The following is a 24,750-nucleotide window of genomic DNA, read 5'->3' as shown; positions in this document are numbered from 1 at the left end:
TATAACTGTCTGGTTCGGTTCTGCAACCCAACAAGAAAAACACAGACTTCAGAGGATAATTAGAACTGCAGAAAAATAATTGCTACCAACTTGCCTTCCATTGAGGACCTGTATACTGCAGATTGAGAGGGCCGTGAAAATATTTGCAGATCCTCATCCTGGACATAAACTGTTTCAACTCCTACCCTCAAAAGCGCTATAGAGCACTGCACACCAGAACAACTAGACACAAGAAGAGTTTTTCCAAGGCCATCACTCTGCTAAACAAATAATTCCCTCAACACTGTCAGACTATTTACTGAATCTGCACTACTATTAATCATTTCATAGTTCCCATCACCAATCTCTTTCCACTTATGACTGTATGACTATAACTTGTTGCTGGCAATCCTTATGATTTATATTGATATATTGATCATCAATTGTGTTGTAAATGTTGTACCTTGATGAACATATCTTTTCTTTTATGTACACTGAGAGCATATGCACCAAGACAAATTCCTTGTGTGTCCAATCACACTTGGCCAATAAAATTCTATTCTATTCTATTCAGTTAAAGAAATAAAAAACAAATGTATAAAATCATGTTCCTGATTGTGGACCCTCCCACCTTTCTCCACTTAAGACTGGAGTTCGAGTTCGCAACAACCGCAAGACACAAGTTGTGCTTCCCAGAGAGCCTCCTGGTCCTCCTCTCCTGACCGCCTGACTGTTTCTGACAGGATTTGGACCAGTGGTGGGTTGCTACCAGTTTGCCCCGGAGGCTCCGCCCACCTGCCTGGACTCTTCTGCACATGCGTGCACGTGCCCACAAGCAAATCTGTACCGACGGGTTTTGAAACCCACCCATGATATGGACACTTTTGAGGCGTCCTCCAATCTCTGCTCAGCCTTCAGGGCAGCTGATCTTGAGAGAGTTGAGTTCAAACCCTCCAGGGAGATTTTTCTCCATCACCACAAACAGTTCCTGGGCAGGAAGGGGAGGAAGACGGCGAGGGGACTTTCCTCCTACTCCTATGACCGTCATCCCTGCCCTTCCCTCAGAGACGCTCCTCTTTCCCGCGCTTTGCAGGGAATCCTGTAAATTTACGCAGAATCCACGAGGGGGCGCCTTCTGCCAAGAGAAGGGAAAATCAGGGACTTCCCCATTGGCCCACCGGAGGACGAAAGACACGCCTACCTTTGGAGAGGAGGCTGGGAAGGAAATGACATCTCCTTGCCCTCTAGGACCTTGCACTCTCCTTAACTGGGGCTCCGCAGGCAGAGGCTGCAGGAGCGTCTGGCGGGAAGATCCTGATGTGTCCTGGTGAGTTGGGGCTCTTCCCGGGCAAGGGAGGCGGAGGAGGAGAGACCAGCGTCCGCCATCCGGAGGAGGGAGGCAGGGATGCCGTGGGGGATCTGTGGAGTCCTTCTGCGTGTCAAGAGCCTGAGTAATCCCTTGCGGAGGCCCAGCAGGAGAGGAGATAAGCCGGGCGAGGAAGAGGCAGGATTCGCACCAACTCCCCGAGGGCCCCATCCTGTCTCCCGAGAGTGGGAGGGGAGTAGGGCGGCCTCTCCAGCCGCCTCCTTCCCGGCCCTGCGCTGGGATGAGCCGCTTGGGGCTCCAAGCAGGGTTTTTTTTTATTATTATTTCATTTTGTCATAACAGTATACACAAACATTGTCATAAGTAAAAAAAAAACATATCATGAAGAATATATATATATATATATATATGTATATATTTGTTTTCTGAGGTTTTCACTGTTTAGAACTGGGGCTCAGTGTTTTGGAGAGCTGAAAGTCTCATTGATCTTCAGGCAGTGCTTGCTCTTGCCCCAGAAGCAAGTTGAGGAAGATGAGAATGAGACTAAAGTCCAAGACATTATACAGTCAAAAAGACCTATATATATATATATATATATATATATATATATATATATATAAGTAAAGAATATGCATTAGCTATAATTTGATATAATAAAGGAACAATAGGACAGGAATGGTAGGCACTTTTGTGCTCTTATGCACTTATGGTCCTCTTAGGAATGGGGTGAGGTCAATAGTAGACAGTTTTTGGATGAAGATTTTGGGATTTTGAGTAGAGACTATGGAGTCAGGTAATGAGTTCCAAGCATTAATATCTCTGTTACAGAAGTCATATTTCCTGCAATCAAGCTTGAACCGGTTGGCATTAAGCTTGAATCTATTTTTTGCTCTTGTAATATTGCGATTGAAGCTGAAGTAGTCTTTACAGGGATATTGCAATAGATGATTTTGTGTGTTAGACACAGGTCATGTCAAGTCGAGTTGTAAGTTTTCTAATCCCAGGATTTCAAGCCTGCTGGTATAAGGTATTTGGTTAGAGGAAGAACCTTCTAGTAAAATATTTCTGGACGCTCGATTGTATTTATGTCAGAGATGTGGTATGGGTTCCAGACTGATGAGCTGTATTCAAGAATAGGTCTGGCAAATGTTTTGTATGCTCTAGTTAGTAGTGTAGAGTTTGAAAGAAGCTTAAAATTAGGTACTAGTGCTTTTTGCTATGTAGTTGCAGTGGGCTTTGGCATTTAGGTCATTTGATATGAGAACCCAAGATCTTTGACAGGGTGAGGGTCCAAAAGGTAATGACCATCGAGTTTGTACTTGTTGATAGGATTCTTTTTCCAATATTTAAGACTGAGCATTTGCTGGTTGAGATTTGGTTGCCAAGTTTTAGAATCGGAAACTAAGTCAAGGTCTTCTTGAAGGGTAGAAGTATTGTTAGTAGTATTAAATAGTTTGACATCGTCAGCAAAGAGAACACAATAACTTGAGATGAGATCACAGAGATCATTTATGTATAGTATGAAGAGCGTTGGACCAAGAACACTGCCTTGGGGAACGCCACTTTGACAGGAACAGGATTTGATACAGCGTTGCCAATTTTGACCACTTGTTGTCTGTTTGACAGGAAGGTGTTTATCCAATTGTGAAAAGGTCCCGAAATGCCGTAGGATTTTAGTTTGAGGAGTCCTCCAATCTCTCTACTCAGCCTTCAGGGCAGCTGATCTTGAGAGAGTTGAGTTCAAACTCCAGGAGATTTTCTCCATCACCACAAACAGTTCCTGGGCAGGAAGGGAGGAAGACGGCGAGGGACTTTCCTCTTCCTGACCGTCATCCCTGCTTCTTCCTCAAGACGCTCCTCTTTCCCGCGCTTTGCAGGGAATCCTGTAAATTTCCGCAGAATCCACTAGGGGGCGCCTTCTGCCAAGAGAAGGGAAAATCAGGGACTTCCCCATTGGCCCACCGGAGGACGAAAGACACGCCTACGTTTGGAGAAGAGGCTGGGAAGGAAATGACATCATAGAGCCTTGCCCCTCTAGGACCTCACACTCGCTCTCCTTAACCCCTGGGGCTCCCTCAGAGGCTGCGGGAGAGTCTGGCGGGGAAGATCCTGATGTGTCCCGGGTGAGTTGGGGGCTCTTCCCGGGCAAAGGGAGGCGGAGGAGGGAGAGACCCGCGCCCGGCCATCGGGAGGCGGGAAGCAGGGATGCCGTGGGGGATCTGTGGAGTCCTTCTGCGTGTCAAGAGCCTGAGTAATCCCTTGTGGAGGCCCAGCAGGAGAGGAGATAAGCCGGGCGAGGAAGAGGCAGGATTCACTCCAGGGCCCCATCCTGTCTGAGAGTGGGAGAAGTAGGGCCTCTCAGCCGCCTCCTTCCCGGCCCTGCGCTGGGATGAGCAGGGCTCAAGCAGGGTTTTTATTATTATTTCATTTTGTCATAACAGTATACACAAACATTGTCATAAGTAAAAACATATCATGAAGAATATATATATATATATATATGTATAGTGAGGTTTTCACGGTGTTTGAAATGTTGTGCTCCATAATTGAGTGTCTGACAAGTCTCATTCGTCATCTTCTTCAGCTTCTTTGCTTGCCCCAGAAGCAGCTGAAGCCTGAAGATGACGAATGAGATTGTCAAACAAGACATTCTCAATTACATGAGCAATCAAAGACCTATATGTATATATATATATATATATATATATAAGATATGCATTAGCTATATTAATTTGATATAATAAAGGGAACAATAGGACAGGAATGGTAGGCACTTTTGTGCTCTTATGCACATAGTCCTCTTAGGAATGGGGTGAGGTCAATAGTAGACAGTTTTGGATGAAGATTTTGGGATTTTGAGTAGAGACTATGGAGTCAGGTAATGAGTTCCAAGCATTAATATCTCTGTTACAGAAGTCATATTTTCTGCAATCAAGTTTGAAGCGGTTGACATTAAGCTTGAATCTATTTTTGCTCTTGTAATATTGCGATTGAAGCTGAAGTAGTCTTTACAGGAAGGATATTGCAATAGATGATTTTGTGTGTTAGACAGGTCATGTCAAGTCAGGTAAGTTTTCTAATCCCAGGATTTCAAGCCTGCTGGTATAAGGTATTTTGTAGTTTTCAGAGGAAGAACTCTTCTAGTAAAATATTTCTGAGCCAATTGTATTTATGTCAGAGATGTGGTATGGGTTCCAGACTGATGAGCTGTATTCAAGAATAGGTCTGGCAAATGTTTTGTATGCTCTAGTTAGTAGTGTAGAGTTTTGGAAAAGAATGCAAAATTAGGTTTACTACTTTAGTGCTTTTTGCTATGTAGTTATGGGCTTTGGCATTTAGGTCATTTGATATGAGAACCCAAGATCTTTGACAGGGTGAGGGTCGTCAGTAAGGTAATGACCATCGAGTTTGTACTTGTTGATAGGATTCTTTTTCCAATATTTAAGACTGAGCATTTGCTGGTTGAGATTTGGTTGCCAAGTTTTAGACCAATCGGAAACTAAGTCAAGGTCTTCTTGAAGGGTAGAAGTATTGTTAGTAGTATTAAATAGTTTGACATCACAGCAAAGAGAACACAATAACTTGAGATGAGATCACAGAGATCATTTATGTATAGTATGAAGAGCGTTGGACCAAGAACACTGCCTTGGGGAACGCCACTTTTGACAGGAACAGGATTTGATACAGCGTTGCCAATTTTGACCACTTGTTGTCTGTTTGACAGGAAGGTGTTTATCCAATTGTGAAAAGGTCCCGAAATGCCGTAGGATTTTAGTTTGAGGAGTAGTTTATCATGTACTACTGAATCAAAAGCTTTGCAGAAGTCTATGTAGATTGCATCTATTGCTTTACCTTGATCAAGGTTGGTAGTCCATATGTTTTGCAGTGAAGAAGTTGTAAGTTAAAAGACAATTTTTCTGAAACCAAATTGTTTATTAGAGAGAAGGTTGTTTGTTTCAAGGTGGAGTGTAATGGAGTGGTTTATGATAGATTCCATTATTTTGCATGAGACACAGCATAGAGAGATAGGTCTGTAATTTTCAACTAGGCCTGGATCTCCTTTTTTAAAGATAGGGATGACTGTGGCTAGAGACCAGAGTTTTGGAAGGGAACTAGTTTTGAAGGCTTTATTAAAGATTATGCTTAGGGGTTCAGCTATATTAATTGGAAGTTTTTTTAAAAAGTATGCACATAGTCCATCTGCTCCAATAGATAATGATGGTTTCAGGTTGCGAAGGGCTTTTTCAACATTATCTTCTGTGAAGTCTATATGTGTTAGGTCATTGTTTTCTTCTGTGATGTTTATATGAGTTAAGTCGTTGTTAACATTTTTGGTACGAGTGGGGAATGTTGGATATGAGCCATCTCTGTTTACAAAGACTGAGCCGAAGAATGTGTTAAAGAGGTTTGCTTTAACTGTTTTGTCAGTACATTCTTTGCTCTTAGGTTCTTTTAGTGGTGGGATGGATCTTGTTTCTTTAAGTTTATTGTTCACAAAATTATAGAAAGCACGATTGGAATTAGTGTGTAGAAGGTCTTCTTGTTTGGTGTGGTAAGTGTTACATTCTGTTTTTATTTGGTTGCAAATATTCTTGTAGCGGTTTTTGAAGTTTGCTACATAACCCTTTTTTTTTTTCCAGAGGGATTTTTTGGATTGCAGCTTTTTATTGATATGGGTAATTTGCTTTTCTTTTTGATTTTGGTGCTGATTTGTGGTACGTATAGTTTGATGATTTTATTGATTTCAAGTAGAAATACTTTATAGTGGTCTTCTACAGTGATACAGGTTGAGAATAGATTTTGCCAGTCAAGAAATGACAGATCATTGTTTATAAGGTCATAGTTGGCTTTTTTTTAATTGTAGTTTGGAGTACTATTGTTGTGATGATTTATGCGAGGGCGTATGTTTAGATAAAAGTCTATCATGCAGTGGTCACTGTTGGAAAAGGGTTCTTTTACACATAAATTGTGTTCGCGTTATTTCAAAAGATGAGGTCAAGGCAGTTCATGAGTCTAGTATTGTTAGTTACTAGTTGTTCAAGGCCAAGGTTTGTAACTGCGTTGTATAGTGTAGTATGGATTGGTTCAGTTGTACATTCATTTGTTATCCAGTTTATAGAAGGTAGATTTAGGTCTCCCAGGAAGATGAGAGGATATGGGCAAGAGGTAGCCCATATTAGTAGTGAGGTTAACGTATTTGCATGAGTGATGTCATAGTCAGGGGCTCTGTAGCCCCTGAATCTAAGTGTGGTGTTGGTGGACAGGTCACATACAATAGTTTCAGGTAGAGAGAGTTTGTGAGCAACTTGAATATTTTTTAAGTTCAGTGATTTTTTGTAAAAGATAGCTATTCCACCACCTCTGCGGTGTTCACGATCTGATCGAAGGACTTGGCATTCTTTGTTTGAAATAACAGAGTCATTGAAGGATGAGTTTAGCCATGTTTCACAAACAAATATGATGTCAAATGTACCATTGTTTAATAAGAGGATAAATTCAGGTAATTTGTTTACAATACTTCTTGCATTTATTAATTTACATTTGAGACCTGTAGTATTTAGTGTAGGAGAGGTAAGGGGCGTGCATACCTAGTTTTGATTTGTAGTTGATTGAGGGTTTTTTGTAACAGGTGGTAGAAGGTAGGTTGGTTGAGCAATGAGTTGTTGATCGTTGGATGATTGGAGGTTTTGAATTGGTAGTTGAGGATTTGCAGGTGGATCGATGGGTGAATGGGTGTTTCAATTTATAGATGGATGGATGCCTTGTTTGATGGATGGTTGAATGATTTGATTGGAGTGTGGTTGAGTGGTGGGGGTTTGATTGAAGGATTGAAGGTTGGGTGAAGGTTGTTTAATTGCTAAATTCTACTTTCTAATCCTTGGCGTTTATTTTTCTTTCCATCTCAGATACAGAAACTCGAAGCCATTTGAAATCTTTGCAAGGCAAAAGTTTTTCTTGGGGGAAACAAAAGAGCGGATTAACTTGGAGGGATCAGAATCCTGAGGCACCAGAAATGCTCCTGTGAAGGAAAAGGCATCTGGAGACCCAGAAGAGTCCTTGGAGCCATTTAGAGTTGCTCTGCAGGAGAGAGAAAGGATGGAGACACAACTTTTTGGAAAGGAGGGAGCCGGGAAAGGCCCTTCAGCTGCTCAGCCTGGGAAGGGGGAGAAGCTCTGGACAAGGACTGGGCAGAAGATCCTGCAGGAGGAAACCATCCTCCCTTCAGAAGTTCTGCCCTGGAATTTCATCCAATATCGGGAGGCTGAGGGTCCCCGAGGACTTTGCAGCCGACTCCATGACATTTGTAGGCGATGGCTGAGACCAGAAAAGCACACCAAAGCCCAGATGCTGGACCTGGTGGTTCTGGAGCAGCTCCTGGCTCTTCTGCCCCCAGAGATGGAGGGCTGGGTGAGGGAATGTGGAGCAGAGATCAGCTCCCAGGCGGTGGCCCTGGCAGAAGGCTTCCTCCTGAGCCAGGAGGAGGAGCAGAAGAAGCAGGTCCAGTTGCAGGTGAGAAACTTTAGGGAGCTCAGAAGGAAATAGAGAATGTGTTTGAATCCTTCACCCCTTTCCCAAACTTCTCTGACATTAATAAAATGTGGCAATTCCCCAATTCTTGTAGGACATTGTTCCATTGTTTTCTCACTCAACCTCACTGATGGATATTGAGGTTGTGTTCCAAATATAAGAATCCACTTTATATTGTACGATTACATTAATTCTGCTTCTTTTTTCTTCCTCCTTTCTGAAGGGCTGCATTGTGGAAAAAAGAGATCCTGAGGAAAGAAGAATCCATCAAATCCCCTCAGGAGCTATTTTTCAGGAGGATCCTTGGGAAGATCAAAGTCAGGACACCTCAGGAGGTAATCAAGATCCCTGATTACCCAGAGATCCCATCTTTCTTACCTTCTTCTCTTCTGTAGTATACCTCCTCTTATTTTGTTAAGTTACGCAGTTTGAAATTATTTTATCTTTACAGAGAAACAAAGCATGAAGTTTTCTGGTTTTTACGATGGAGCTCAAACAGTAGTTGAACTTCCAAATCAAGTAAGAAAGGGAAACATTATTAGATTTGCATTCTCCTTTCCTTCAGGAAGTGAAGCGGGTGTGCAGAGTTCTCTCTCCTTCTATTTCCCTCCCTTGTTTGGACTGGATTATTTTTGTATTCCTGTGTGACATGGACAGTTTAATAGCAGGTTCAAGTTGCTCTCACCCAGCATAGCTTCCTCTGTAGACTATTACAGGGACAGAATGGTTTGTCATTTCTACCCTCAGAGTCTGTGTAGCAAATGTTTTTTAAAGACCAGTGGTTAACTAGTTCTGCGACGTACTATTCCAACTATGAGTTACGAGAAGTAATTTTTTAAAAGAGGTAGGAATAACCATATCACTGTAGTAGTAACTGCTAGACACCCATTCTTTTTGTCATTCTTTGACTTGGAGTTGTGCAAGGCTAATGAAAAATAACTAAATAGTCACATTGCCTATTACTATTTTTAAAAAGCCTTGCTCATAACCAATAGTTTAAAAAATAAGCAAATCACATTTTTTTTGGCAACTGTAGTATACTGCTGGCTCATGTTTAACTGATTGTCCACTAGGACTCCAAGATCCCAGTTGCACTTTCTACTGTTGATCCAGGTATCACCTATTCTGTGCCCGTGCATTTGGTTTTTCTTTTCTAAACGTAGCACCTTATATTTCTCACTATTGAATTTCATTTTGTTAGATGGGGCCCAATCTGTCTATCCTTCTATCTCTTTAGCTTATCTTTTCGAGTGTTGGTATTCCTGTTACTTTGGTCTTGTCTGCAAATTTGATGAGTTCCCCTTATATCCTCTTGTCTAAATCATTGATAAAGATGAACTGCTCTTTCAAATCCTCCTGTTCTGTTCTATTTTCCGTGTTCAGGAGAGTCTTGTGTCCTTCGAGGATGTGGCTGTGTATTTCTCTGAGGAGGAATGGTCTCTGCTGGCTCCTGATCAAAAAGCGCTGCATTTGGAAGTCATGCTGGAAAACCATAGGAACGTGGTCTCTCTGGGTAAGAGTTTTCTAGTCCCCAATCAGAGAGTTCAAGAAGACAGATTATAGTTACTTTTTTTAAAATTAAAAAACCGTTCATCAGATATCGTCTCCTGGGAATGAGAGGGAAAAGGTCTGGTCTTCTCATTCTCCAAGGAAGGAAAGAGGTCAATGTCTTTTTGTTTATATGCTTTCTGTGCCATTTCTTATCTGTATTTTTCCATTTCTATTTCAACTCATCTGTGGAGGCTGAAAAGAATGAGGTGTACTGGAGGTCATGTGAGAGGAAAGTGTTATCATTTGTCCTCTGAACCTCCAAAATTGTGTGAGAAGAGAACTTTTATGGTCAGGCCATGGAAGAGCATGTAATGCCAGATCACGCGAGATCAGTAGCGTGAGGTCTTGCACTACTGATCTCACATGATCTCGACTAAAGTAGTTTATGCCTCATGTCACAGAAAACAGAGGCCTAAACTACACTCCAGATCAGTAGTGCAATATCTCAGGGTAGTGAACTCGTGTGATCTCGCACTAATTCCTTCTTGGATGTTTCCCCTGATTACTGGTATTTCTTAACTCAAAACTTTGAGTGAGATTTGCAGTTTGATCTTTTTCTCTAACCTTGTTATCATTTTCATTTCTCTTTTCCTTTGAAGGTAATAATGGGCAGGAGAATCTAGACTCCTATGAACTGTTCCAAGTGATCAATGCTAAAGATGAAATGGAGAACTTTGGAATTCAAATGGAATCAGAAAGCCATGAGAGAAACCAGTCAAATAATTGGAATCAGGATAGCTCATCTTCCACTGATGCTCCGATGCAAGAGAAAATTAGGAAAGAATATATTGGGAAAAGTATGAAACAAAAAGGATTAACCCAAAACAAAGGAGAAGATGCTATAAGTCAGAATGGAAAAAAATACAATGGGATATTGATTCTTTCTCTTCGAAATATCTTCCTTACATCTCAAAAAATGATTCACACAAAAAAGGAGCCTTATAAATGTTTGGAATCTGGAAAACATTTCAGATCAAGCAGGCAACTTACTTCCCATGAAAGGATTCACACTGCAAAGAAACAGTGTTCAGAATCACCTGTAGCCCATGTAGCCCAGTCCCTCCAAGCAGCAGGAGAGAAACCCTATAAATGCATGGAGTGTGGGAAAGCCTTTACTTGTAGCAGGGAACTTACTATCCACAAAAAGCTCCACACAGGAGAGAAACCATATAAATATGTGACATGTGCAAAGACCTTTGCTCAGAGCAATGGACTTACTATCCACACAAAGCTCCACACAGGAGAGAAGCCATATAAATGCATGGAGTGTGGAAAGACCTTTGCTCAAAGAGATAATCTTATTTCCCATATGATGATCCACACAGGGGAGAAGCCATATAAATGCACGGAGTGTGGGAAGACCTTTGCTCGAAGAGGTCATCTTATTTCCCATCAGATGATCCACACAGGGGAGAAGCCGTTTAAATGCATGGAGTGCGGAGAAACCTTTACTCATAAAAGTAGTCTTATTTCCCATCAGGTGATCCACACAGGGGAGAAGCCGTATAAATGCATGGAGTGCGGAGAAACCTTTACTCATAAACGTAGTCTTATTTCCCATCAGGTGATCCATACAGGAGAAGCCGTTAAATGCATGGAGTGTGGAAAGACCTTTGCTCTGAACAGTAGACTTACTATCCATAAAAGATCCACACAGGGGAGAAACCATATAAATGCATGGAGTGTGGAAAGACCTTTGCTCGAAGAGATAAACTTATTTCCCATGAGAGGATCCACACAGGGGAGAAACCATATAAATGCATGGAGTGTGGAAAGACCTTTGCTCATAGCCGTGGACTTATTTCCACAGAAAGATCCACACAGAAGCCATTTAAATGCATGGAATGTGGAAAACCTTTCCTCAAGTATCTTATTTCATAAGATGATCCACACAAGAGAAGGTATAAATGCATGGAGTGTGGAAAGATGGGAGCCATACACCTGAGTGAGTCTAGTGGAAATACCAGAGCATGCTCCACAGCCAGATATTGGAGGGGCTACGTGTGAAATCCAACAAGCTGAACTTGAGCGGCCTGGGGCATTTGTACCAGATCGGGAGAGTCTGCAAGACCATAGCCAGCCAACATTGACATTTCTTCTCAGGCAGGACTGATCTACTAAAGCCTCGAGCCCTTCACCGCTAGTGGTAATACAGCTTGGGATGCAGAGATGTCCCTCAGGGTGGTCACCTTCTAGAAATTCAAGCCATCAGCCTCCGCCTGCCTAGCATGTTCAAGCACTGGGCTGCAATAAATCTGCCAAGATGCATAGAAGCCTTTGGTCAGTCCAGCTGAGCCACCCAGGTGCCACTCAGTTGGGCTTTCTGAAGCCAGGATGGGTCCAGGTGCATCCATAAGACCACCTCAGCAGTGCCAAACTTCCTTTTGGCTGGCCTGGCATCAGGTTTTGGACCATTTCCAGACCTGGACAAACTGTCCTTTTTCTTGAACTGGGCGTGGACACTTTTACTGTTATAGTGACCTCAACTCTAGTTTGAATTTCTTCTGTTGTTTGAATAATATTCAATTCTAATCTTGCATGATCACTGCAAGGTTCCTGTACCTTCAACACCTCCTATCGTTTCATCTCTGTTAATGAGAATTAAATCCAATATGGTTGATCCCGTTGTTCCCTTCTCTACTTTTTGGGAAACAAAATTGTCTGCTAGGTTTGTTAGGAACCTGTTGGATCTTCCACTTGGTGCAGTTTGAGGGTAATTAAAATCCCCCATTGCTATTGTGATGTGCTTCCTACATACCTTAATTGACTAGAGAAATGTTCATCTATTTCCTCTGTTTGTTTGGGTGGCTTGTAGTATACACCTATGGCGATGTCATTTTTTCCCCTTTTTTTATTGACCCAAATGCATTCAAGGCAGTTTTCATCATTGTTGTGCTCTATTTCTGTAGCGATGTAGTTATTTCTTACATGTAGTGTAATTCCACCTCCTCTTTTATTTGTTCTATTTCTTTTAAATAATTTAAATCCCTCTAGCTGTATGTTTCATTTGTGGGTTTCATCCCACCAAGTTTCCATAATGGCAACAATATCATATCTGCCCTTATTTACTTGAATTTCTAATTCACCCCATTTATTCCTCACACTCTGTGCATTGGTGTATAAACATTTGAGTCCATTTTGACCGACCCTGTGTTTACTTTCTACATAACCGTGTTGTGCCTGATTTCCCCTACTTCCTTACCATTTGATTAGTGGAAATGGTATGGCCCTCACTATTAAATGCTTGATTTTGCTAGACAGGAAGGTTGATATTCTTACCCACACAAACATCTATGTTAATGCACTGATAACCTTATTAATTTTAGATTGCTGGGTACAGAAATGTTCTGTATCTATTAATAGTCTGTCCCTTCCCACTGTTTAGTTTAAATGTTTATCCAGAAAATCTGTGAATTTGATGCTAAGCAACTCAGTCTCTTTCTTTGATGGATGCAAACCATCTCTTCTGTACAGTTTTTCATTGGACTAGCTGCAGACATTATGACTAATATAACCAAAGCCTTCCCTTTTACGCCACTCCTTTAGCCACACATTAAACTCCACTACACAGTGGCCTTTTCCTTTTTGTTCCTCATATACCGGTAAAATCTCTGAAACGGAAAGCTTACAGCCTATACTACTAAGTTTATACCCCGAGCTCTGGAAATCATTTTGCACAGAAAGTACATCTTTGTGGGACATCATTTGTGTTAAGCTATATAATAGCATCAACATCACAATCCTTACTGGCATTCTTGACTATCTTAAAAATACCGAGAGACTATCTTAAAAAGAGTCGAGGTGGTGCATTTGTTAGAGTGCAGTACTGCAGGTACTGCAGTTGAGCAGTTCAAATTTCACAGGTTTAAGGTTGGGTGAGGGTTAATCCTATCACCCTGAAGCTGCTGAAGGCATTTTGTCTTGTAGATAGGATGGCCCAGTCTTTCTGGGGCTATTAACAAAGGTGGGGGCTGCTTTCCAAGAGCACGTTTCTCCTTTTCTCATCCAGGGAAGTATAATATTCTGCCTTTTAAATGTTTCCTAGAATATTTCATTATTCTAGGAGAGGGGTGGCTGCTAACTTTCTACAAAAGCCTTTCCATGGGCACAAGAGACGGGTTTCCTGGCGTGTTCATCAGAAGAGGCTGGAGCGATATCTGCCCTTTTTGGTTCCCCCCTTCATGTGAGGCAAAGTGAATAATTTGAAAAGGGGACCTGTATGTATTGAATTAAATAAAAAAAAAGGTAGAAAATCATTTTCCTGATTGTGGCTTTGCTGCCTGTGTCCCATCTTAAAACCAGTGTTCGCAACAATAATCAAGCTGTGTTTTTCAAAGCGCCTCCTGGTCTGTCTCTTCTGACCACCCAGCTGTTTATGACAGGATTTGGACCCTTTTACAGTATGTGAAACTGGAGGGAAAAAAATTAAATAAAGAAAAATCAGAGGTTACCTCCATTCTTTTAAAATTGATTTTTAACCACTTTTCCATCTTACTATAGCTTACCCCTTTTTGTGTCATTGTCGACGCCAAATGTGGTCAAACCTTTTCATTTTGTCTTTTTATTACTGGTCTAATGATAAATCCCTGCCTTAAATTCTCCAAAGGGCTTAAGCTTCCTAGTCACATCTCTTGAATTTCTTACTCAATCCCAACGTAAAAATGTTTTTTTCCTCATTATAGTTTATTTATTTATTTATTTATTTATTTATTAATCGTATTTATATACCGCCCTATCTCCCGAAGGACTCAGGGCGGTTCACAGGCATTTAAAAACATATAAATATAAATACAGAATAAAAACAATTAAGAAACTTATTTGAAAGCCCGTTAATTAAAATATACAAATAAAACCCAATTAAAACCCATGAATTTAAAACCTAGCTCAGTCCTGCACAATTAAATAAATATGTTTTAAGCCCGGAAGGTCCAAGGTCCGGAAGCTGGCGGAGTCGAGGAGTTCGTTCCAAAGGGTGGGAGCCCCACAGAAGGCCCTTGCCTGGGCGTCGCCAGGCGACATTGCCTTGCTGACGGCACCCTGAGGAGACCCTCTCTGTGAGGCCTCGGTGAGAGGTATTTGGTAGCAGTAGGCGGTCCCGTAAGTAACCGCCCAATGCCATGGGCGCTTTAAAGGTGGTCACCAAGACCTTGAAGCGCACCCGAAGGCCACAGGTAGCCAGTGCAGTCTGCGCAGGATGGGTGTTATCACGGACGAGGGCTCCATCTATCACCAGCAGCGTTCTGGACTAACTGCAGCCTCGGATGCCCTTCAAGGAGCCCCATGTGAGCATTGCAGTAATCCAGGCGAGACGTCACGAGTGGTGACCGTGCATAGGGCATCCCGGTCCAGAAAGGCGCAACTGGCGTCAGGCGAACCTGGTAACGCTCTCCTGGAGACGGCCGTCAAATGGTCTTCTAGAGACAGCCGTTCATCAGGACGCCAAGTGCGGACCTCATGGGGTCGCAGATGGTCAGCCTGATTAAGCTGACTGTACCGGGATGCCGGCATCCACAACCACTCTGTCTTGGCGGGATTGAGCTTGAGCCTGTTTCTCCCCATCCAGACCCGTACGGCCTCCAGACGCTATAGTTTAGCTTTATGTTCCTTTTTCACGATTTTCCTTTCTTAATTTTGTAATTCCGCCTTTCCTCCAGTCAGAGATAAAATGCCATTTCCCCTCTTCATTTCTCAACTAAGGAGCCTTGTTATGTGGTAAAATATCTGGAATATCTGTGGGTTTCAGCTTTTACTCCATTTTGGAACTGGTTGTTCTTTTTCTTCAGTCTTTCTGCCAGCACAAGAGATAAGCGCCTGGAGTGTTCATCAGAAGACCCTGGAGGGGTCTCTGCTCTTTCTCTTCCCCCCTTCAATCTGAGGCTGAGGGAATAATTTGGGAAGGGCAGCTGTATGAATTCAATTAAAGAAATAAAAAAACAATCATTTTCCTCATTGTGGCTTCCCTGCCTGTGTCCATTTTCCTCCCTTTCAGGCCGGAGTTCTCAACAACCACAAGACACAACCTGTGTTTCCAACAGAGCCTCCTGGTCCTCCTTTTCTGACCGCCTGGCTGTTTCTGACAGGATTTGGACCTTTTTGGAGTCTCCTGCAATCTCTGCCCAGCCTTCAGGGCGGCTGTTCTTGAGGAAGGCGAATTCAAATCCTCCAGAGATTTTTCTCCAAAGGAAAAGGAAAAGGAGGGGAAGGGAAGGGAAGGGAAGGAAAGGAAAGGAAAGGAGGAAGGAAAGGAAGGAAGGAAGGAAGGAAGGGACTTCCTGGACAGGAAGATACTCTCCACTCCTGATCCTTTCCTCTTTCTCCCATCATCCCTGTCCTTCCCTCAGATGCGTTCCTCTTTCTCTCGCTTTTCAGGGAATCCTGTAAATTTACGCAGAATCCACTAGGGGGCACTTTCTGCCAAGAGAAGGGAACATCAGGCGCTTCCCCATTGGGCCACTGGAGGGCGAAAGTCAGGTCTTCCTTTGTAGAGGAGGCCGGGAAAGAAATGACATCATAGAGCCTTGTCTCTCTAGGACGCCGCACTAGCTCTCCTTAACCTCTGGGACTCCGCAAGGGGCGGAGAGGCTGCGGGAGAGATCCAGACGTGCTCCGGGTGAGTTGGGGGCTCTTTCCAGGCAGAGGGAGGCGGAGGAGGGAGAGCCCAGCGCCTGGACCTCCTCCGGCTTCCACCCCGGGACCCATGCTCCCCAGCCACCCTCTCCATGCTGGGGGAAGCGGGGATGCCTGGAAGGCGGCGGGGATCCGGGGCTCCCTTCCCGCCCCGTGTCATAGGAAGAGCCCGAGTGGGGGGAGGGGAAGGTCGGCCTTGCGGAGGCCCAGCAGGAGAGGAGAGAAGCCGGGCGAGGAGGAGGCAGGATTCGCACCAGGCTCCCCGAGGGCCCCATCCTGTCTCCGGAGGGGGAGAGAAGCGGGGCGGCCTCTCCAGCTGCTTCCTTCCCGGCCTTGCGCTGGGATGAGTCGCTTGGGGCTCCAGGCAGGTTGGGTGAAGGTTGTTTAATTGCTAAATTCCATTTTCTAATTCTTTCTAATTATTTTTTTCTTCCATCTCAGATACAGAAACTGGAAGCCATTTGTAATCTTTGCTAAGCCAAAATTTTCTCTTGGAGAAAAAGAGCAGGGAGGGATCAGTCCTGGAAGCACCAGAACTGGTCCCGTGAAGGAAAAGGCATCTGGAGACCCAGAAGAGTCCTTGGAGCCATTTAGAGTTGCTGTGCAGGAGAGAGAAAGGATGGAGACACAACTTTTGGGAAAGGAGGGAACCGGAAAAGGCCCTTCAGCTGCTCAGCCTGGGAAGCTCTGGACAAGGACTGGGCAGAAGATCCTGGAAGAGGAAACCATCCTCCCTTCAGAAGTTCAGCCCTGGAATTTCAGGAGCCTCCAGTACCAGGAAGCTGAGGGTCCCCGAGGACTTTGCAGCCGACTCCATGACATTTGTAGGCGATGGCTGAGACCAGAAAAACACAGCAAAGCCCAGATGCTGGACCTCGTGGTTCTGGAGCAGCTCCTGTTCCTTCTGCCCCCAGAGATGGAGGGCTGGGTGAGGGAATGTGGAGCAGAGACCAGCTCCCAAGCGGTGGCCCTGGCTGAAGGCTTCCTCCTGAGCCACGTGGAGGAGCAGAAGGAGCAGGTCGAGTTGCAGGTGAGACACTTTAATCTAGGGAGCTCGAAAGGGAACAGAAAATGTGTTTGAATATTTCACCCCTCCTTCCCATACTTCTGTGGCATTCATCATATCTGGCAGCGTTCCACCAATTCTTGTAAGACTTTGTCCCATTGTTTTCTCACACAACCTCACTGATGGATATTTAGGACTTTGAGGTTGTGTTCCTAATATCACTTTCCATTTTATATATAATGTGATTTACATTAATTCTGCTTCCTTTTTCTTCCTCCTTTTTGAAGGGCTGCACTGTGGAGATAAGAGATCCTGATAGAAAGAAGAATCCATTAAATCGCCCTCAGGAGTTATTTTTCAGGAGGATCCCTTGTGAAGATCAAAGCCAGGACACTTCAGGAGGTAATAGAAGATCCTCTGATTACCTAAAGAGATCCTTCTCTTACCTTCTTCTCTTCTGTAGTATACTTCCTCTTATTTTGTTAATTATGCATTTTGAAATTATTTTATCCTTACAGAGAAACAAAGCATGAAGTATTCTGGTTTTTACGATGGAGCTCAAGTAGTGGTTGAACCTCCAAATCAAGTAAGAAAGAGAAAATTATTATATTTGTATTCTCCTTTCCTTCAGGAAGTGAAGCGGGTGTGCAGAGTTTGCTGTCATATTTCCCTCCCTTGTTTGGACTGGATTATTTTTGTGATCCTGTGTGACATGGACACAATAATAGCAGGTTCAAGTTGCTCTCACCCAGCGTAGCTTCCTCTGTAGCCTATTACTGGGACACAATGGTTTGTCATTTCTACCCTCAAATTTTGTTTAGGAAATGTTTTTTTAAAAACCACAGCTTCTGCTAGAACTCCTCCAAATATGAGTTTACAAGAAGTAATTTTTAAAAAGGGCTTCAAGAAATAAGAATAAGCGGATCACATTGATAGTAACTGCTAGACACCCATTTTTTTGTCATTGTGCAAGGCTAATGAAAAATAACTAAATACTCACATTGCAATGTTACTATTTTTAAAAAGCCTTGTTCATAACCAGAAGTTTAAAAATTTAGCAATCACATTAAAAAATAAAGCAGAGTTTTAAAATCCAAAGAATGACCACATAGAGCATTTAATTGCAGTACATCGGGCTATAAAATAATTTCCAATCCTTTGATTTGCGCCCTGATTAGGAGATCAGGAGGGAGGGCCAGGGATAAGGGTTACTCCTCTGCCCTGGTCCTATTAGACCTCTCAGCAGCTTTTGATACCATCGACCATGGTATCCTGCTGCGCCGGTTAGAGGGGTTGGGAGTGGGAGGCACCGTTTATCGGTGGTTCTCCTACCTCTCTGACCGGACGCAGACGGTGTTGACGGGGGGGCAGAGATCGACTCCGAAGTGCCTCCTGTGTGGGGTGCCGCAGGGGTCGATTCTCTCACCCCTCCTGTTCAACATCTATATGAAGCCGCTGGGTGAGATCATCAGTGGTTTTGGGGTGAGATACCAGCTGTACGCTGATGACACTCAGCTGTACTTTTCCACCCCAGGCCACCCCAATGAAGCTATCGAAGTACTGTCCCGGTGTCTGGAAGCCATATGGGTCTGGATGGGGAGGAACAGGCTCAAGCTCAATCCCTCCAAGACGGAGTGGCTGTGGATGCTGGCACCCCGGTACAGTCAGCTGCAGTTGCAGCTGTCTGTCGGGGGCGAGTCATTGGCCACGATGGAGAAGGTACGCAACTTGGGCGTGCTCCTGGATGGGCGGTTGTCTTTCGAAGATCATTTGACGACCGTCTTCAGGAGAGCTTTTTATCAGGTTCGCCTGATTCGCCTATGCACGGTCACTCATGCTCTCGTTACTTCTCGCCTGGACTATTGCAATGCTCTCTACATGGGGCTCCCCTTGAAGAGCACTCGGAGACTCCAGTTAGTCCAGAATGCGGCTGCGCGGGTTATTGAGGGAGCAGCACGGAGCTCCCACGTAACACCTATCCTGCGCAGACTGCACTGGCTACCTGTGGTCTTCCTGGTGCGCTTCAAGGTATTGGTGACGACCTTTAAAGCGCTTCATGGCTTAGGACTGGGATATTTACGGGACCGTCTTCTGCTGGCTTCAATCTCCCAACGACCGGTGCGTTCTCACAGAGAGGGTCTCCTTAGGGTGCCGTCAGCCAAACAATGTCGGCTGCCGGTCCCCAGGGGGAGGGCCTTCTCTGTGGGGGCTCCTACCCTGTGGAACGAGCTTCCCCCTGGACTCCGACAACTGCCCGACCTTAGGACCTTTCGCCGCGAACTTAAAACCTATTTGTTTTGTTTTGCTGGACTGGCTTAATTTTTAAATGGATTTATTGGGGTTTTAAATTTTAGTGATTTTATAGGGTGTAATTGTATTTTAGCTTGGCCAATTGAATAAGTTTTTTAGGGGTAGTTTTTAATTATTGTATGGGTTTGTTTTGTATTTTAACTGGCTGTTCACCGCCCTGAGTCCTTCGGGAGAAGGGCGGTCTATAAATTAAAATATTATTATTATTATTATTATTATTATTATTATTATTATTATTATTATTATTATTATTATTATTATTATTATTATCAAACATTCCCGTTTTGCAAAGGATGAGAAACGGGCTTTGCAGAAAATTTTCTTTTCTTTGTTTTCTCCCATTCAGCCAATGGCTCAGACTACTAGATCAATGAATGATAGAGCGCTAAATCAGTTGATCCAGAAGTGGGATTACTTTAATGAAAGGCGCTGAAAGTTCTGCAGAATCAATCAACTTGATAAAACTTGCCCCAAATATTTCTTCAGTCAAAGAAATTTTGAGAATTGTCCATTTTCTCAGCTAAACTTAGGACTTGTGTGAAGCACAGCCATTGAACCTAGTGCATATTTTTGCTTTGGGAATTTGGAAACAATGGAGCAAAATAACATAGTTGGTAGGGATCTTGGAGGTCTTCTAGTCCAACCCCTGTCAGACAGGAAGCCCTATAATATTTCAGATAAATGGCTGTCCAATTTCTTCATAAACACCTCCGCTGTTGGATCAACCACAACTTCTGGAGACAAGTCATTCCACTAATTAATTGTTCTCACTGTCAAGAAATTTCCCTTTAGTTGTAGGTTAGTTCTGTCCTTGATTAGTTGATTTCCATCCATTGCTTCTTGTCCTGCCTTTAGGTGCTTTGGAGAATAGGTTGGCCTCCTCTTTGTGGCAGCCCCTGAGATATTGCAACACTGCTATTATGTAACCCCTTGTACTTTTCATTAAAGTAGACATACCCAATTCCAGCAACTCTTCTTTATATGTTTTTGCCTCCAGGACCCTAATCATTTTGGTTGCTCTTTCTAGAGTCTCAGCATCTTTTTTACATTGTGGCAACCAAAACTGAATGCAATATTCTAAGTGTGGTGTTACCAAGGCATTATAAAGTGATACTAACATGTGATCTTGATTCTGTTGTTGTTGTTAGTTGCGAAGTCGTGTCCGACCCATCGCGACCCCATGGACAACATTCCTCCAGGCCTTCCTGTCCTCTACCATCCTCTGGAGTCCATTTAGACTCATGCCTACTGCTTCAGTGACTCCATCCAGCCACCTCGTTCTCTGTCGTCCCATTCTTCTTTTGCCCTCAATCTTTCCCAGCATTAGGCTCTTCTCCAGTGAGTCCTTCTTTCTCATTAGGTGGCCAAAGCATTTCAGTTTCATCTTCAGGATCTGGCCTTCTAAAGAGCAGTCAGGGTTGATCTCCTCTAGAACTGACTTGTTTGTTCGCTTTGCAGTCCAAGGGACTCGCAGGAGACTTCTCCAGCACCAGAGTTCAAAGGCCTCAATTCTTTGGCGCTCAGCCTTTCTTATGGTCCAACTTTCACAGCCATACATTGCAACTGGGAAAACCATAGCTTTGACTATACGCACTTTTGTTGGCAGGGTGATGTCTCTGCTTTTTAGTACACAGTCTAGATTTGCCATAGCTTTCCTCCCCAGGAGCAAGCGTCTTTTAATTTCTTGGCTGCAGTCCCCATCTGCGGTGATCTTGGAGCCCAGGAAAATAAAATCTGTCACTACCTCCATTTCTTCACCATCTATCTGCCAGGAATTGAAAGGGATGGATGCCATGATTTTAGTTTTCTTAATGTTGAGTTTCAAGCCAACTTTTGCACTCTCCTCCTTCACCCGCATCAAGAGACTCTTTAGTTCCTCTTCGCTTTCTGCCATTAGAGTGGTATCTTCTGCATATTTGAGGTTGTTCATATTTCTTCCGGCAATCTTAATTCCAATTTTTGATTCATCTAGCCCCGCCTTTCTCATGATGTGTTCTGCATATAAGTTAAATAGGCAGGGTGATAGTATACAGCCTTGCCGGACTCCTTTCCCAATTTTGAACCAATCAGTGGTTCTGTGTCCAGTTCTCACTGTGGCTTCTTGACCCGCATACAGGTTTCTCAAGAGACAAATAAGATGGTCTGGTACTCCCATCTCTTTAAGAACTTGCCACAATTTGTTGTGATCCACACAATCAAAGGCTTTAGCATAGTCAATTAAGCAGAAGTAGATGTTTTTCTGGAACTTCCTAGCTTTCTCCATGATCCAGCATATGTTGGCAGTTTGATCTCTAATTCCTCTGCCTCTTCCTGTCAATACTTCTGGTAGTTCTTGATCCACATATTGCTGGAGCCTAGCTTGTAGGATTTTAAGCATAACTTTCACATAACTAGCATGTGAAATGAGTGCAATGGTGTGATAGTTTGAACATTCTTTGGCATTGCCTTTCTTTGGAATTGGAATGTAAACTGACCTTTTCCAATCCTGTGGCCATTGTTGAGTTTTCCAAATTTGCTGGCAAATTGGGTGTAGCACTTTTACTGCGTCATCTTGATTTTGAATAGCTCGGCTGGAATACTGTCTCCTCCACTAGCTTTGTTGTTGCTCAGATTTCCTAAGGCCCATTTGACTTCACAGTCTAGGATGTCTGGCTCAAGGTTAGTGACCATCCCATCGTGGTTATCAGGGATGCTAAGCTCATGATCTTGATTCTATCCCCCTCTTAATGCAGCCTATGATTGCGTTGGGGTTTTTTTTTTTTTTTTTTTTGGCAACTGTAGTATACTGCTGACTCATGTTTAAGTGATTGTCCACTAGGACTCCAAGATCCCTGTTGTACTTTCTACTGTTGAGCCCTATAACCCTGAGCCAGGTATCACCTATTCTATGCCCATGCATTTGGTTTTTCTTTCCTAAATGTGGAACCTTTCTCACTGTTGATTTCATTTTGTTAGATGGGGCCCAGTCTCCATCTTCTGGAGTGTTGGTATTTCTGTCAATTTGGTCTTGTCTGCAAATTTGAGGAGTTCCCCTTTACCCTCTTGTCTAAATCATTGATGAAGATGAACAGATCCTCTGAATCCTGTTCTGTTCTTTTTTCCTGTGTTCAGGAGAGTCTTGTGTCCTTTGAGGAGGTGGCTGTGTATTTCTCTGAGGAGGAATGGTCTCACCTGGATCCTGACCAAAAAGCGCTGCATTCGGAAGTCATGCTTGAAAACCATAGGAACGTGGTCTCTCTGGGTAAGTTTTCTAGTCCCCAATCAGAAAGTTCAAGAAGATACATTATAGTTAGTTTTATTTAATTAAAAAAATGTTCATCAGATATTGTCTCCTGGGAGGAAGAGGGAAAGGATCTGGCCTTCTCGTACTCCAAGGAAGGAAAGAGGTCAATGTCTCTTTGTTTATATGCTTTTTGCTTACATGATTTCTGTGCCATTTCTTATCTGTAATTTTCCATTTCTATTTCAACTCATCTGTGGAGGCGGAAAAGAATGAGGTGTACTTTTATGTGCCCCCTGGAGGTCATGTGAGAGGAATGTGTTATTATTTAATTAATAATTTAATAATTTACTTGGACTTCAGTAAAGCATTTGATAAAGTAGACCATAACCTACTACTAGATAAAGTAGAAAAATGTGAGTTAAACAGTACCACCACCAGATGGATTCGTAACTGGCTGACCAAGATTCACATGTCTTCAACAACTACATCCACATGGAGGGAACAGTGGACCCCAAGGCTCTGTTTTAGGCCCAGTACTCTTCAACATCTTCATCAATGACTTGGACGAGGGGATAGATGGGGAACTCATCAAATTTGCAGATGACACCAAGCTGGCAGGAATAGCCAACACTCCAGAAGATAGGCTCAAGTTACAGAAAGATCTTGACAGACTTGAACATTGGGCGCTATCTAACAAAATGAAATTCAACAGTGAAAAAAGTGGTTCATTTAGGCCCAAAATGTACAGGTACATATGTGGTACCTTGCTCAATAGTAGTACCTGTGAGAGGGATCTTGGAGTCCTGGTGGATAACCATTTAGATATGAGCCAGTAGTGCAGCAGCTGCTAAAAAGCCAACACAGTTCTGGGCTGCATAAACAGAGGATAGAATCAGATCACGTGAAGTGTTAGTGCCACTTTATAATGCCTTGGTGGCCACACTTGGAATATTCATTTTTGCCCCATGTAGATGTTGAGACTCTAGAAGAGTGCAGAAAGATAAAGATGATTAGGGACTGGAGGCTAAAACATATGAAGAAATGTTGCAGGAACTGGGTATGTCTAGTTTAATAAAAGAAGGACTAGCATGATAGCAGTGTTCCAATATCTCAGGGGTTGCCACAAAGAAGAGAGTCAGGCTTTTCTCCAGAGCACCTGAGGAGAACAAGCAATGGGTGGAAAATCAAAGAGAAGCAACTTAGAACTAAGGAGAAATTTCTGAAAGTTAGAACAATTAATAAGTGGAACGACTTGCCTGCAAGTTGTATGCCAACACTGGAAATTTTTAAGAAAATGTTGGCTAACCATCTGACTGAGATGGTGTAGGGTTTCCTGCCTGGGCAGGGGGTTGGACTAGAAGGCCTCCAAGGTCCCTTCCAACTCTGTTGTTATATTATATTATATTATATTTGTCCTCTGAAACCTCCCAAAATTGTGTGAGAAGAGAACTTTCATGGTCAGGCCATGGAAGAGCATGTAATGCGAGATCATGCAAGATCAGTAGCCTGAGATCTTGCACTACTGATCTCACGTGATCTCGCACTAAAGTAGTTTATGCCTCATTTCGCAGAAAACAGAGACAAACTCATGAATCATATTCATATCTCAAGGTACTAATGATCTCACATAATTACATGTTTTCCCTGATTAATGGTATTTCTTAACTCAAAACTGACTTTGAGTGAGATTTGCAGTTTGATCATTTTCTCTAACCTTGTTATCATTTTCATTTCTCTTTTCCTTTGAAGGTAATAATGGGCAGGAGAATCAAGATTCCTGTGAACTGTTCCAAGTGATCAATTCTAAGGATGGAACAGAGAACTTTGGAATTCAAATGGAATTTGAAAACCATGAGTGGAACCAGTCAAATAATTGGAATCAGGAAAACTCATCTTCCACTGATGCTCCGATACAAGACTTTCATGCCCAGCAAGAGAAAATAAGGAAAAAATATATTGGGAAAAGTATGAAACAAAAAGTATTAACCCAAAACAAAGGAGAAGATGCTATAAGCCAGAATGGAAAGAATTACAATGGGACATTGATTCTTTCTCTTCAAAATATCTTCCTTACATCTCAAAAAATGATTCACACAAAAAAGCCTATAAATGTTTGGAATCTGGAAAACATTTTGATCAAGCAGCAACTTACTTCCATGAAAGGATTCACACTGCAGAGATACAATGCAAGATCACCTG

At 43.0% G+C, this 24,750-nt stretch overlaps 1 protein-coding gene across 1 annotated transcript; it reads left to right on the top strand.

Moving 5' to 3' along the window:
• Positions 1-15,702: 15,702 nt before the first annotated feature.
• On the top strand, positions 15,703-24,711 carry LOC131193742 (zinc finger protein 75D-like). The gene is made up of 7 exons (XM_058174261.1): positions 15,703-15,995; positions 16,454-17,042; positions 17,306-17,420; positions 17,537-17,604; positions 22,440-22,569; positions 24,301-24,652; positions 24,696-24,711. Exons 2-7 carry the CDS (start codon positions 16,632-16,634, stop codon positions 24,709-24,711), a joined length of 1,092 nt encoding a protein of 363 aa, XP_058030244.1. The 5' UTR covers positions 15,703-15,995; positions 16,454-16,631.
• The last annotated feature ends 39 nt before the right edge of the window (positions 24,712-24,750 follow it).

The sequence above is a fragment of the Ahaetulla prasina genome, chromosome 2 (genome assembly GCF_028640845.1).
Source record: "Ahaetulla prasina isolate Xishuangbanna chromosome 2, ASM2864084v1, whole genome shotgun sequence".
Lineage (NCBI taxonomy): Eukaryota > Metazoa > Chordata > Lepidosauria > Squamata > Colubridae > Ahaetulla > Ahaetulla prasina.
Note: the sequence above shows the minus strand (reverse complement) of the source record. Positions and strands in the feature narration are given on the sequence as shown.

Coding starts and splice junctions, on each gene's coding strand:
- LOC131193742 (XM_058174261.1), top strand. CDS start 16,632: ATGGAGACACAACTTTTGGGAAAGGAGGGAACCGGAAAAGGCCCTTCA. Junction 17,605..22,439: donor TGGTTGAACCTCCAAATCAA/GTAAGAAAGAGA, acceptor TCCTGTGTTCAG/GAGAGTCTTGTGTCCTTTGA. Junction 22,570..24,300: donor TAGGAACGTGGTCTCTCTGG/GTAAGTTTTCTA, acceptor TTTCCTTTGAAG/GTAATAATGGGCAGGAGAAT.